Raw genomic sequence first — 15,194 nt, 5'->3', positions numbered from 1 at the left:
TGAAGATTCCTTGTCACTTGTATCAGCCTATAATCACGTGACTCGATTATTTTTCTCATAAACCAGTCGTTTTTATTGGTTAAAAGTGGCGTCTTACACAACCACGCCACACCCATCTTAAATAATATATTAATATATTTAAATCTAAACTATGATTCATATTGCACAACTTTTATTCATTTCATGTCAACAATCACATACAACAATTTTATATACAAATTACTTATATATTCACAAAATTCCATCACATGCATATTACATTACACTATATTATGCGAACTGAGGTCTTAAAACACGGAAATGTCAATCATTGATACAATTTGTTACAAATTGTATTATATATCATTATACATACGCGTAAAATGATATTTTAACATGACCACTTGGCACGAAGTCACAGAAGTGTCATGTTTTAATGTACATGTACTAAGATACATATTTATGCCGATTTAGTCAGATCAAAGTAAATCTTTGGTTCAAACAAATTGGAACACAAGCTTTTTTTAACCCAATTCTCTTGTCAAATGAATTATTTAAAACAGGTAAAAACCCGAAAAAAAATCGGAACAAAGATTTTCGTAAAAAACGCGATTTAAATGTTGCGTTTATTGCGATTTTAAATAAGATACATTGATACATGTTGATAGCAAAAAAAAATTTAAAAAAACCTTGTGTTGCAATTTGTTTGACGTCAGGCTCATAACTTTAGTGGCCTAATTGTAAAATGATTAGCAAAGTTAAATAATTATGATAAACCAAACACATTTATATTAAAAATTAAATTCGTCAAGAACGGCTACCCATTCGACCTTTTTAATGTTATAAATGCTCACTAATAAACACTAACCAATTTAGTGTTTGAAATTATTCTTTTATAAAAGACTGAAAAAAATTTTAGCCCATTTATTAAAGTAAATGCGTTATGATTCGTTTGAAATACTGCAATTCCTTTAGACACAAAATAATTTTAAACATTGAACATTATTTAAACGGTTTAAAAGAAAGAAGATTGAAAATAATGCTAAACCAGGCTTTCGGAGTATTAACTTTCATAGGTATGAAGGACAGCTGTTTACAAACAGATATTCAATGACAGTCACTCCGTAACCGTTAAATTATGCGGTTAAACGTTCACCTTTTAAACGAAAACATTTTAAATTACAAGCTTCTGTTAAGTAAACACTAGTAAAATCAAATGACGCATCAAAAAAGAAAACAAAATCATTGGACTTTTACAATAGTCCGACAATGAAAAAGAAAATGAGGTGAAAATACATCTTAAAGCTGCTCATCTCCAGATAATAAACTACCATTTAAAAAATTAAAAAAAATTAACTTAAGGGAAATATATTAAAAGCTTAAAAATGTAAAATTAATGATAATAAATGTTCAGAATTCACTTTAATTGTTTTTATACTTAATACAAATAAAGCAGGAAAGTACTATTTTGTCGTTATATTCCTAACACGATGAAAGGGTAATTTCTATATAATTATTATTTTTGTAAAAAAAATACTTATAATAATAATAATAATAATAATAATAATAATAATAATAATAATAATAATAATAATAATAATAATAATAATAATAATAATAATGAACATGAATTTGGAGGTAAGCTCTTTGTAAGTGTTAATTTAATATACCAGACAACAGTGTTTAACACTTAACGACGCTAAATATTATAGATGGACTTGTCCATTCATGTTTATTCTGGACAAAGCCATTCATTCATTACTTTGAGGGAACATTTTGAAAACATGAACTCATTAAATAACAAACAGTACAGACCATGCTCAGCCGGCACGGATGTGGCAACTACAACTAATCTTGATCTGCAATGGTCACATGGGTAGATCTGTTTGTCTGGCATTTAATTTTATACTTTTATAGCATATATTAAACATAAGCAACGAAAGTTGTTTTTGTCTAATAAATCGAATGTTTGATTATTTTCATCACGTCACATTATTAATAAAAAAAAGAATTAAATTCACACAATAAAGTTGTGATCATAAATTCGAACCATCTAGTTTATCCCATCGGTAAATTCGAAAAGATCTCATCATTGTGACGGTAAATTCGAATTGATTTTTTTACTGTGACGGTAAAGTCGAATTTATCTCATTACTGTGGTGGTGACATATAACTTATCAATTTACAAACTAACAATTAAAAATATTCTTATAACATTATGCTTGCGTTATATGAACTGGGTGTAATAAAGAAAATGTAATATTACATTTGAAACAAGAAACAATGTGAGATAAATATTCATTCAAAATTAATATAACACCGTTTAAACACACTAGTCGGAAATACTGTCAGATGAGGCTTTTGGACAAACAGACTGATCAAAGCATAAAGTTATTTAAAGGCACATCACAGCTTTTTGATAAAAACCTGAATTTTAAGATTAGAAAAAGTACATACGTTCCTTAACGTCAACTTGCAATGCGACCATGTGTGTTCCAACGGCAGCCTAGTATCTATTCATAATAGATCAATTAATAACAAATTTATAGAGAGAATAGATAAAGTAGAGAAAAAGCCTAAATTAGGCCAAGTTTGCTCAGAAAACAAAATCATATATTTTCACACAAAAATGTATCCCATAGGATAATATTCCTATACAATCAATACATATATCATATATGAAATGTAAACGACATCATGAACACATCCGGGCGTCTTGACATCTTTGATTTATAACGTGTATTTATCTCAAGGATTACATCCTTACCGAGGAGTTTACAGCGTTTTGCTAAACCTTCGTTAAGCAATTAACAAATGAAATTGACTTCAAGAATGTATAAGCATTACAGTTAAACAGACAACAATTTATTAAATGTCAGCCCGGACATGTATTCTACGAATATCAATTAACTATATATATATAATATCTTCCAATTTTTACTTAGAATTTTCTTGTTTGTTTTGTTGTTGTTGACATGTTTTTTACTGACCTACTGATGACCTGTTATGTAACATGAGCCGTTATGTATTTAAGTAAAAGATACAGTATAAATAGAAAATACATTCCGGTAAACATCTTTTATATTCACAACAAATGACCAGATAATTGGCATCATCTAAAATAAATATGTACAACATTTTGTCTTTTGATTGTCGTTCAGAAATGAATATTTATGTTCATCTACATATCTGTGAATAATTGTTTGATAGAAACAGAGGATCTCGAAACAAAGACGCCCCCAATCTCACAGATCTGCTGTCACTTCCGCTCCCATGGCCGGAAGCGGTGTCATGATATAATATTGGCACGCGCACCATCCGGTGCGCAGCAGTGTGCGCCATATTGGCCGCTTCAAGTTCTGCAGCCAGCTGGCGTTTCCATTTGTTTCGGCGGTTTTGAAACCAGATTTTTACTTGAGTTTCTGTAAGTTGTAACGAAGCTGCAAGGCCAGCTCGTTCCGAACTTGACAAATATCTTTTCATATCAAATGTAGATTCAAGCTGAAACACTTGACTTCTTGAGAAAACTGTCCTAGTTTTCTTTTTACGTCTATTTTTCTTTTCATCGTCCCCAGAATCTGAACAGTGGTCATCGTTATTTAACGATTTAGAAAGTACGTCAGATTCTTCTGTCTCCATGACAATGGGTGAGTGATTAGATGTTTCACGATCACTTCCGGTTTTTGTTTGGGCACTGTCAACAATAACATCATCGTCGTCTGAATCCGGTGACTGTAAACTGTGAACCGAGTCCGTATTCCAAGCTGAAATGGAAGGAGAAAAAAAATAGTTTTAAATTATCAATTGATTTGAATTTGTTTCCTTTAATAATGATATAAATAAGATATTCTATACTCAACATATATCTATTTTGTCTTATTTTTGAAGGATATCCATGTGGCAAGTTCATGTGTGGTCAAATTATAAACAAAAACACTGAACTTTTAAAGGTCGGTGAATGGTCGCTTTTTCCAGATCTTTACGACACCTTTGATGGTTATGGCCAGGTTTTTGATACAATAAGTACAATTGCATGAACACCAATAAAGTAACGTCTCGTGCCGTTACGCAATCAAGTGTCATATTGTCGTCATGAGCTGGTGTGATCACTTCCGGTATTAGACACCGTATAGGCAATATGTTACCACACATCTTATTCTTACGGATATTGTCATTTGTTTCTATTAAACATGTTTTTATCTCACTAAATAATATCAGTTTATAAAGGATAACCCTAATTCACAGTTCACAATGCCAGTGAATTAGTTTTACAGAAAAGCTTTTTCGTATCTTTGTTTTCTAAGATATTACTTTTTATTGTTAAAAAACGATATAATTACTACCTTTCAACACATACATTTTAGTTAAATTATAAAGTTAATACTGACATTAATCCAAATCCAAGAGTTATTAACATTTTGATTGGTGTATTTTCTTAAATATCAAGGATGGAAAGTTTGGTATACATTTACTTTTTCTTTTTCTTTCCTTTTTCGTCGAAAGTGCAACAATTTACATGATTTCAAAGTGAAGCCATAGGTTTTGAATATTGTAAGATCTGAAGCGTTTTACCACTTTATGGTTAAGTTTTCGCAGCAACAAATAATTTTCCCTTTAAATAAGTACATAGAGAACGCATACTCCGTGATATCTCAGTATATAAGTAATTATTTTCTTCGCCTTTCATGTTATGATTAAATGAGATCTTATAAGTTTTACGAAAAGGAAAATGTGTGTAAATGCGCTACAGTTAAAAAAAACACTTCATTTCATTGTCATTTTTATATACTTTCTTCATATATTGTTTGTTTAAATTCGTTAAAATTCAGTAGTAAATCTAATTTATAAAGACTTGATAAAGCAATACTATATTTATTCATTTGTATTTCAAGTACATGAACTTTATAATATACAAACTGTATAAAAACAATATTTTATCTTTATTTTACTTAATGATCTAATTATTACGAATACAAATGTGTCATTATGTTGCAACAATTTTATAACTAAAACCATATTGAAATCAAAATAAAAGAAACCCATATAATAAGTGAGACTTAATTCTAAATTACACATTTTTGACTTCAAAATTTCAAACTCTGACAAATGCGGTATTAGGGGGTGAAGACTGACTTGTATGAACCCCTGCTGTCCATGAGTCAATTCAATAAAGTCGAGCCGGCAACCTTTTCAGTTTTGGAGTGTTAGGTGTGCTTTAGAGTACCCACTTCACTTATTTTGTTTTTATAAATAGTGTTACAAAATTGGTTTCGAATTAATAATATGAAACAACACAGTATGAAGTTGTAAAAATAAATCACAGTCAGACGATTTAAGAGAAAAAAAGTCATAAAATTATCTGTCGGTATATTATATTAATAACTCTAATTACTAATGATTTGTATTTTTTGTGGATTATTCGGTGACTTAAGGTTTTAAAAGATATACATGTATAGCAAGTTTGTTTACTGAATTGGTAAATATTTGCATAAGACTAGATTGTATGCAGTTATTGTCAGGTGTCCAGAGATAAATGGCATGCTGGAGAGATGTAATTGTACATATTATATACCCCGTTAGTTTTTCCATATGGTATATGAATCAATATACTGTTTTAAATGGATCTATCTTCAAATTAAAGTAGCTATTTTCTTTTCCTACTTATTTGAAAATATGATTTTTTTTTCATTTATATAATGCAATAAAGTGATAAGCATTCTTGATAATAATTATATCACAGAAAAAGAGAGAAAATGAAACCCTAAAATCTACCAAAACGGCAAAATTGAAAATGTTTAAGGTTTGGCTGAGTCTTTTCATGGGCGATACTGACGTGCAAGCTACCGTAAACGCGCCCTAGCACCGGCTTTAGCAGAATTGAACATTTAACATGAAATGGAAAAAAATAGATACATCCACAAAGAAAAGTACATCCCCTTACAATAAAAATGAATCACTTCAAAAGTGATTTATGTTTAAGTCTATGGCCCACAAATGTTCATATTGTGAAAACGGAAGTGATCACGGTATAAAACTGATTTCACAGACACGTCAAACTTAGAGCTTAATCAGAAGAAGAAACAGAATACTTCATCATGTGAACTGAAAACATTTTGCCGACGTATTTGATAAAAAAAAATTATCTCGGGAATGAAATATCATTATAGATAAAATTTGATTTATTTTCTTTATTTGTATTAAGTAATTATTTGTCTACTAAACTGGCTCATAAATTTACCGCACTTAAATTATTTTACGATTTTCATTTACAATGTAGAAAACATTATTGAAAGAATATTAGTTATTTATATTTAGCTTTATATTTAAGTTTTGCTTCTTAGTTATGCTGCTCGGAGAGCAATTTTCTTGTCTTAATTCTTAACATATTTTGTGTTTATGACAAATGTTTATCACAAAAAATCAAACAAAGAGTTTTTGCGTGACAATGAAGCTTAGAGAAATCAGAAATTATCGCAGCGAGCTTGATAAAACTGCTTAAGTGAGATTTAAACGGGGTTACGATATTTAATTGTAATCTGGCCCCGTGCCGTTGGATTTACCGATTGAAACACAAGCAGGGGTCCAGAGAACGCCATTTTTGGAAGTCATAGAAGATGCGTCGAATCCAACCCACCAATTATTGTCTGTATTGTAAACAAGATAACGCGACTAATTTTCCACACTTATCAAGAAAGCGTAAAATGAGTTGATTTGTCCCGTCACGTATTCATCTTGTAATCAAGTACGCCACACGTGGTCCGCACGCGCGGTGCCCATGCGCATTGACCCGGAAGAAAGAGGTCACGTGATCACAAGCAATATGGCGCTGCGGGGAAGGCAGCTATTAACACTTGAAAGTATTGGCAAATTTGTCTTTATGGAAATAAAAACACATCTTTCCTGATATTGAAATGTTTAGATGAATTCTGGGAATTAATAAAACACCCACTTAAGTCGATTATTATCAAAGAAACAAATTATTTCAAGAGTTTTAAGGGCTCTTTTTCGCGGTGCATCAACTTTTGAAGGGTTTCTTTTCTGCAAATCGCTCTGCTCACAATTGGATTGTCGTGATAAGACTTCGCTAAATGGATCGCAAATTTCAAATTGTCTTCTTCAAGTACTCAAATGTAACCTCTACATGCATTATTGTGTAATACTGTTACTTTCAATAAAAGCATAACTTTTACATTTACAAGTCGTGTGACATCTATCTGCATTACTTGAAACAAGTGTTATAAGTAATTATTTTAATTAAGGGAAAATAAGCATGGGTTTTACTTAATGGAACATTTGCTGCCATGCGTTTTTGTCCTTCATGAAAACATTAATGGATGTGCAAACATTTTGCTTTCTTGAAGAGATATTAAATACATGTATGCATTTAAACCGAATATGAAAATATAGGCCACAAGTTATAAAAGTAGTGAATACTGTAAAGAATCCCGTTCATTAAATATTATCTGAATACCAGTTTCCATCGATGTAAAAGTGACTTCTAAATTGCAGTATATCTATTTCAATTTGATTTGTAAAAATCTGCAGGGTCATGATATTTAGCTTCAAAGCTATAGTATAAGTAACAAACAGAAACTAAGTTTTATATATTAATTTGAGAATCTAATTGACGGTGGATTAAACTATCTACGAAAACCACGAAAATTAATACAATACGAAAATAATGATTCAGTCATTTTACAATTAATGTCAGCCAGTCATAAAAGGTTTGTTTTTTTTAGACATTTTCGAGTATGCACTTATTCCTAACACCGAATCAGTTGTACAGCTTAAATCTATGATAAAAATTTACTATTTTGAAGTTATTCTATTTTTGAAATAACATATGCATAGACAGAAATGACACTAAGTATAAGTTGCAGGTAAAATATGAAAAATCAATACATGCGTAAGTTTTTTGACGAAATTGTTTAAATGTTACAGTAAAGTTATTTGTATTGCAAATGTAACCAATATATATGTATACCATATTATTTATGAAAAAAAGCAAAGTATAGAAAATGATATTATTAACTAGCCCAATCCGCGTTTAACTTATTTTATTGGTCAATGAATACTAATAAGTTGTTTTAATGAGCGGGTTGTTTTGGTTGGCATAATTATATATATTTACCATTCAAAAATCGGAAATGACCCATGTATAGTATATGCTTGTAAAATAGGATTAAAAGTGAACCAAACATTTTGAAATATTGTTATTTTGTGTGCATAAAACTGTGTGTTAAATCAAGGGTATATTATCAGCATATGTTTCTAATGGTAAAATGAGTCCATGATTTCCTTCGAAAATTTGTCAATGATGATGGTGATTAAGCATTTGAAAATGGTTGTTTAGAAGATATTTGATTTGATTAATCATTTATCAAAACAACTCAGCAAAACAGTTCAATGACCATTTAGAACTCAATTATGTTATTATATTTTCGTTTGAATTATGATCATATATAAGATAGTGCTATATTTTTTCAAGAGCAATGTTGCATTTTGAGTTCAAGTTTCTACGTTACTAGCTCTCGGTTTGTTGGTGGCAACTGAGTTTGCCCATGTGATGTTGTGATGCACATATGTGCTGTCTGATCATGGTCAGCACTGATCCTCATTCAGTCAGTATATATTTTGAAATGTTTTACTAAAAATGATGATTTTTTTGTCTCCAGATTTTAAGATGAAGATGGGCTAAACTATAAAATGTTGTTTTATAACCGTTACGAATATATTAAACAAAGGTTTAGTGCACGCTCATGTCTTTCTTTGTCGTATACTATTCTCATCGGACTATTAACATCGAAGTTATAAGCGCATGTTAATAAATCTTGGTCGATCTCTTAACGGATGGTAATTTGGTTAAATTATAAGATATCAAATTTGTATGTAAGATTAAGCAGTAATCATCAGTTGTTTTTCCTTTTAATATTTATAAAAATTGTGTGATTTCATCGCCCCTTCACATATATAATATTATAATGTACGTGTATATATGTGTTAATAAGTTCCAAATCAATAAAATATCTTTTCTGTCAAATTATATTTTTTTATGTTGACGAACATTTAGATATCTCTTGTTTCTTTCAACATAATTTGCCAAAAGACAAATATTTAACTCAAATTATCTATAGTACAAATACAACAATGTCATATTTGTGTCCAATTTGAATATATTTCTAACCTCTATTAATTGGTATCTATGTTTAAAGGCACATGATGTCTCAGAAATTCATATTTTTCTTAATCTTAAGGAATGTTTAAAATGTGTGTAATAGATCTTTTAATAACGGATTTAGAGCATGTAAGTTGTATAACAACTTACGAAAATAGCGCTAAATGTGCAGTAATGTGTCTGAAAGATAGCAAAATGTAAACATAGTAGTACATATAGTACGTGTATTTTGACTTCCCTACAAAATAATAATTCTATAACAAAACCAATTGCCAACAGAGCATAAGAAGTAAAGGCTAGTTAATATATATGAGTATTTTTATACAGTTACAAAATACCAAAAGTAAAATGATTTTGGAAACAAAGAATGATTTCATTTCCGAGGCATAATGGGCCTTTAAATGAGAATATTCTATATTTCAGTGTTTTGTGATTTTGTATAGGCGTTAATGTACTGAGCTGATAAGTCGAAATTATTTTTGCCCATTGAGATAGTTCTATTTTTCAAAGTATGTAGTACATTTAGTGTACTTAATGTGAACCAATTTGTCATTTAACACTATATCTTCAAATATGCGCATCATACCCGCTCTGTGTAAATATTTGAATCATAATTGCAACCACTAATTATGCTAGTGTTTGCTTTATTATTTGTATTAAATCTGGCCACATGAATGCCCAGGCAGATTGAAATTTCATAAATGATGACTAAAAAACACTCACCTTTACCTGATAAAGGCTAACAACTTTTCTTAAATTACCTAAATGTAATGTATATTAATTTCAAAAATGTATAAATTTTACTTTTTGTTTATGATTAACTTAAGATTGTTAATTTTCAAATTTAAGCTTTATATCTAGGGTCAGATGAAATTAAACAACTTAAATTTTCAATTCGTCTTAAGTTTATTTAATTATCATCAAAGTTTTGTAACAAATGACTGACAATGAGTTTTCTTCTTGTCTTTATTCTACAAATGATATTATATTACTAGACCTAGAACAAGTATTAATAATTTGTACATGTACAAGTATATTTTATGTTAATTTCTAGTCGTTAAAATATATGCTGAAATGTTGAATCGACTAAAGTATACTCAGCACTATATACATTTTTCTACATGTATCAACTGAATCAGTAACATTAATCGGTAAGACTTGAAAAAAAATATGTGATGAAATAAAAACATAATATGTTGCCCAAATTACAACTTGCGTATTAATTTATACAGATGGGGAAGGATATATAACATTATGTCGGGGATTCTTTTTTTAATATTTAGTGTTTGAAATTATCTTATGTCCAATAGGATTGCAGTATTTCAAATGAATCGTAACACATTCGCTACATTAAGTAAACCGGCTAATTTTAAATCAGTCTAGTAAATCGACTGTTAATAAATATAATTTTAAACACTAAAATGGTAAGTGTTCATTCTTGACAAATTTTGTAAATGCTTACTAATAAACACTCGTATTTATAACAGGTGCTCGTTTACCTGACTTTATGCTAGACGCATAGAAATATGCAGTCATATAAAGCCCTGATTGCATCTAGATATTTTATATTTTGCTAATATTGTGTCGGCTGATATATCTAATTAGAGTCAAAATAAATGCTTAAAGTGTCAGTAGCTTATTTCGGATAAAAATCTATTCTATTTTACAAAATTCAGTATAATTATATATCGGCAGAAAACATATATTTATTCCCTTTTCTAATGTAATGTTTTAGCACCAAATCATTACGCTGCAGCATTTGTTAATATGCTATATATCTGACAGGCAGTTTTTATAAATCTTTCATTCCAGAATATTGTTATAGTAATGATACATGTATATTTTGTCTAACACTTTTTTTCTATTTACATTTTTTTAATTAACATCAAGAACATATGAGCACGAAAATTCCAAAACCAAAGTAAAAGAAAAAAGTAGTGTACAAGGTGCGGTCGATTTTAAACTAGACGCTTTGTCACATATATATGTACGGAAAAAGTGAAAAGGAACTTAACAGGTGGAAGAAAAAATATATGCAAAATCACTTCGATTATATTCCCGATATTTGTTGATTGAATATTGATTAACATCATTCTAAAAAACTGAAGAAAATCAGAAAAATATATAATCTTATTGACAATAAGATTGATCAAATATTAAATTTAATTTAATTTGTTTCCCCAGTGCTTGTGTTTCCATATATTTTTGTTATAAATTTCTCCGATATATATCCTACATTCTTCTCCATCCAAAAAGAAGTCTAATGTTTCAATGACGTATATGAATTGTTATATAAATTATTTTGAATTGTATGCAATTCTTAACATAGGAATACGCAGATGTCATAATGGTATAATCGCTAAAATACGCACAATGTCAAATATTGAAGCACCTCATTCACAAATTACATTATTTTTTTTTACGTTAAATTTTAAAGCGGAAGTTGAACACGTAAGTTTAAATGACACGCATGCTTTAAAACGTAATTCATATCCGCTTCTTTAAGATAAACGTATTTTCTGTTCGTTTGATTAGTGGATTTAAATACAAGTAGTATTATATTATTAAAAAATCAATTGAGAACTAAATTGTCATATTACATATATATGTTATATGATAAAAATATTTTTATATGATATAATCATTTTATATGATACAAGCATTTCATATGATTAAATATCCTTATAAATGCATTTTAACATACCATAAAAATAGTTTAAGATTTCTATTTGTTTAATAAGGAATAGTTTTTTTTATAATGTCAAAATCCTTAAATGTAAATTACAAAAATAAAAATTCAATGAATAAAATAAAATAAAACAAATACGGTACAATAACTGTATGACATTTAAGGATTTATCGAAACATACTTACATACTATTTTGTTTCGAAAAACAATTAATAAAATGTATATTTTTATGTTAAAGTAATATTTTTATTTATACATAAAGATAGAGTAACTAATTTGCATAATTAAGAATCTTTAACGTCATGTATGCGTTAGATATATTAATAAGTTCCGCCATTTTATTTAGATATACTTACATTTACGGTGATTTTGTTGCCACGACTGTAAATTTTGTTGACTGGCATACCAATGGTACCATGCCGGCAGATGTCCTAACGGCAAGAGTCCGCCGTCGCCGGAACGCTGGAACCCTGGGAAACCTTTCGGCAATGCCGTCGGGAACATTGGAAAGTCTATTTTCGACACAACAGCCGGCACATCCTCATCTGTCTTACTACCGTCATCTTCAGATGTCTTATCGCCATTATCAAAAACACTTTTTTCTTTCTCTTTCTCTTTTTCTACCCGTGCTAAAATACTGTTTATAGAAAAAGATTTTGTCGCCGGCTTGTCTTCTCTTTTAGGCGTACTAGGAGACGTTTCTTTAGAAGTGGCTTCCTCCGACATTTTGAATCATACAGTTTAAATAACTTGTTAAAAAAAACAACAAATTATTTGATTTTTTTTCTAAATTTAAACTAAACAATTAGATCAAATTTTTTGACCAAATAGAAACACTTTTCTTTCTTGTTTTCCTATGGTTCTAAATGCCAAAAGACTACTGTTTTCAATGGAACATTAACCTTTGCAGTTTCATTTATATCAAATTTATCCAATTAATCATGATTGAGAAGCATATTTTCACAGTTTCTATTCTTTTCCTGAATGTTTCGATAAAAAAATCACTCTGTATCATCTAAATCACTTCTGGACAAAACTATCTAAAACAGACATCGAAATTGTTCCACACTCATTCCTATTAGCACAGCAATTCTTTCAGCAATATTAGCAGCTTTTTCACAATCAAACAAAATCTCTATTGCCCATTTCTCAATTACAAATATGTTTGCATAATGAGCCAAGACAAATATTTGTGCGATTACAATTCCGCGAGTTGACTTTTTCCGCAAAGCTCCGCCTTTCGCTAATTTGGTATTGATTGAAACGATGCAATATCTTTTATCATTGGCCGCTCAGAGAAAAAGAAATCCAATCGTCTGAAATGACTGCGATTTCTGTGGAAACAGCTATTCATGGCATCAGGTCTTGTGGTGAAGTTTCTAATAGAAAATAATCAATTCAACGAGGCATTCTTTTGTCTATTCAAATGTTTAAACGAACAACTATTATTTTCTTAAATTAACATCCGATCTAAAGTAATATTTTTGGTGATCCGTTATGGGCAGTAAAGAAAATTGCAAATCGGGCATAAAATAAGTTATAATTTAGGGGCATCTAATCTTTTCAATCAACAGTCACGGGTGCCCTATTGTAGTTCGGCCCCTCCCCACAGGTTGATGCGCATTCATTAGCTCTAATTACAGCAATAAACAGACGTCTTGACGAGAGAGACAAAAAGATCGCAATGCGCATGTCCCAATTCGGATACCTTCACCTGCCTTCTAACTTCTCTACTGCTCGCTTTTGGCACGTGAGCTCCATCGAGTGCCCGAACAAATTACCGTCTCTGTGTTTATCACCCGCGAAGACAGACTTAAGTTAATTTTCATCTTTGAAAATACGGCACTACGTCCTGTTTAGCAAAAATTTGAGAGAGAATGGATGTTACATAGAATAATAGCACCAGCTCTTACGGTTCGTTGCCAATGATTTGTCACCTTACAGGGAGGTGATCTTGATCAAGCGTGCTAAATACCCGAATGAAACCAGGCAATTGTCGCCGAACTCCAGCATAGAAAACAACATATCAAACTGCGCCAGGACAATGATTGGGGTAGAGTGACTTTATGCGATTAATTGGCGCTTCGTATTTAATTTTACGTCACATCTGTTGAAAAAGAAAATAGGTGTCAATTTAGAAACATTTAGAGTAAACGGGTTTGTACAATATCTGCAGATTTTAGTTTTGATCACTTCAATGAAAGCGCTGACACGGGTAATTTTCGTGTCAAATAAAAACAACATGAGATGGGAAACAATATGGGGTTAAACTTTCAAATTTCACGTTCGGGATGATTTTTTCTTTCAAAAAAAAAGGTTTCCATTTTAATGTCAGAGCATATTAACACAAGTTTTCATGTCATAGAAATTTTGAAAATGACATTTATTTGGAACGAAATTAAATGAGACTTAAGTTTACACACGTGAAACACAAGATCAACATGTTAAAATAATGATTTTAGATCGTAAAACTTCAAAAGGAACAATTTTTATTCGAAAAACTAGTATTTTCATGATACTAGGCTGAAGAATACTAAACAATAAAACATGACTTTTTTCTGTAGTTAAACACTATTAAATACATTGATGAATTTATGAATGCAATTGATGAATTTATGACAATAATCTAAATTAAAGCCAGTGTATGTAATTTTATGTCTTTGAGTTAAATAAACTAAAAGCAAAACAAAGCAAACAAACAAAAAAACAATAAAAAAAAGAACAACAAAAAAAAAAAACGGAAAATTTAAAATATAAAAAATGCTGTATACATGTCTCCATTAAATTCAAAACATTACCGACATCATATATTAGATTTAATTCGTTTTCTCTCTTTTTATTTTCGGTCACTGAAGTTCATTTGTATTTTTGTTTGTTTTCCGGCGTTCGTTTATTTTTGATTCATTATTATTGCCAGCTATATTTCATTATTATTTCATAAATGCATTATTTCATTCATTCATTCATTAATTTATTAATTCATCCATTCATTCATTCATTCATTCATCCACCCATTCATTCATTCATTCATTCATTCATTCATTCATTCATTCATTCATTCATTCATTCATTCATTTATTCATTCATTCATTCATTCATTCATTCATTCATTCATTCATTCATTCATGCATTCATTCATTCATTCATTCATTCATAATATGTTGATGACGTATTTCACATTTTTATTTTATTCATTATTTTATTCATTACTTTTTTATTATTTCTTTTTCAAAACAATCTTAACATTTATTGAATGTTATTCATTATTCTTTTTCTGTTTTAACTTTCTCATATTTTTCAAGCTAATTATTCAATTTGTTTACGCAAGACAGAAAAAAGGGACCGCACCTC

At 29.8% G+C, this 15,194-nt stretch overlaps 1 protein-coding gene across 1 annotated transcript; it reads right to left on the bottom strand.

The window, feature by feature from the left end:
- Window positions 1-2,884: 2,884 nt before the first annotated feature.
- Window positions 2,885-13,774, bottom strand: LOC132730975 (homeobox protein HMX3-B-like). Its single transcript, XM_060717063.1, has 2 exons — window positions 12,200-13,774; window positions 2,885-3,743 (listed from the first exon to the last, which is right to left on the bottom strand). The coding sequence occupies exons 1-2, from the start codon at window positions 12,567-12,569 to the stop codon at window positions 3,157-3,159; spliced, it is 957 nt and encodes a 318-aa protein (XP_060573046.1). The 5' UTR covers window positions 12,570-13,774; the 3' UTR covers window positions 2,885-3,156.
- Between the last annotated feature and the right edge of the window lie 1,420 nt (window positions 13,775-15,194).

Source organism: Ruditapes philippinarum, unplaced genomic scaffold (assembly GCF_026571515.1).
Source record: "Ruditapes philippinarum isolate M1 unplaced genomic scaffold, ASM2657151v2 ctg162_1_1_1_1, whole genome shotgun sequence".
In the NCBI taxonomy this organism is placed as follows: Eukaryota; Metazoa; Mollusca; class Bivalvia; order Venerida; family Veneridae; genus Ruditapes; species Ruditapes philippinarum.
Note: the sequence above shows the minus strand (reverse complement) of the source record. Positions and strands in the feature narration are given on the sequence as shown.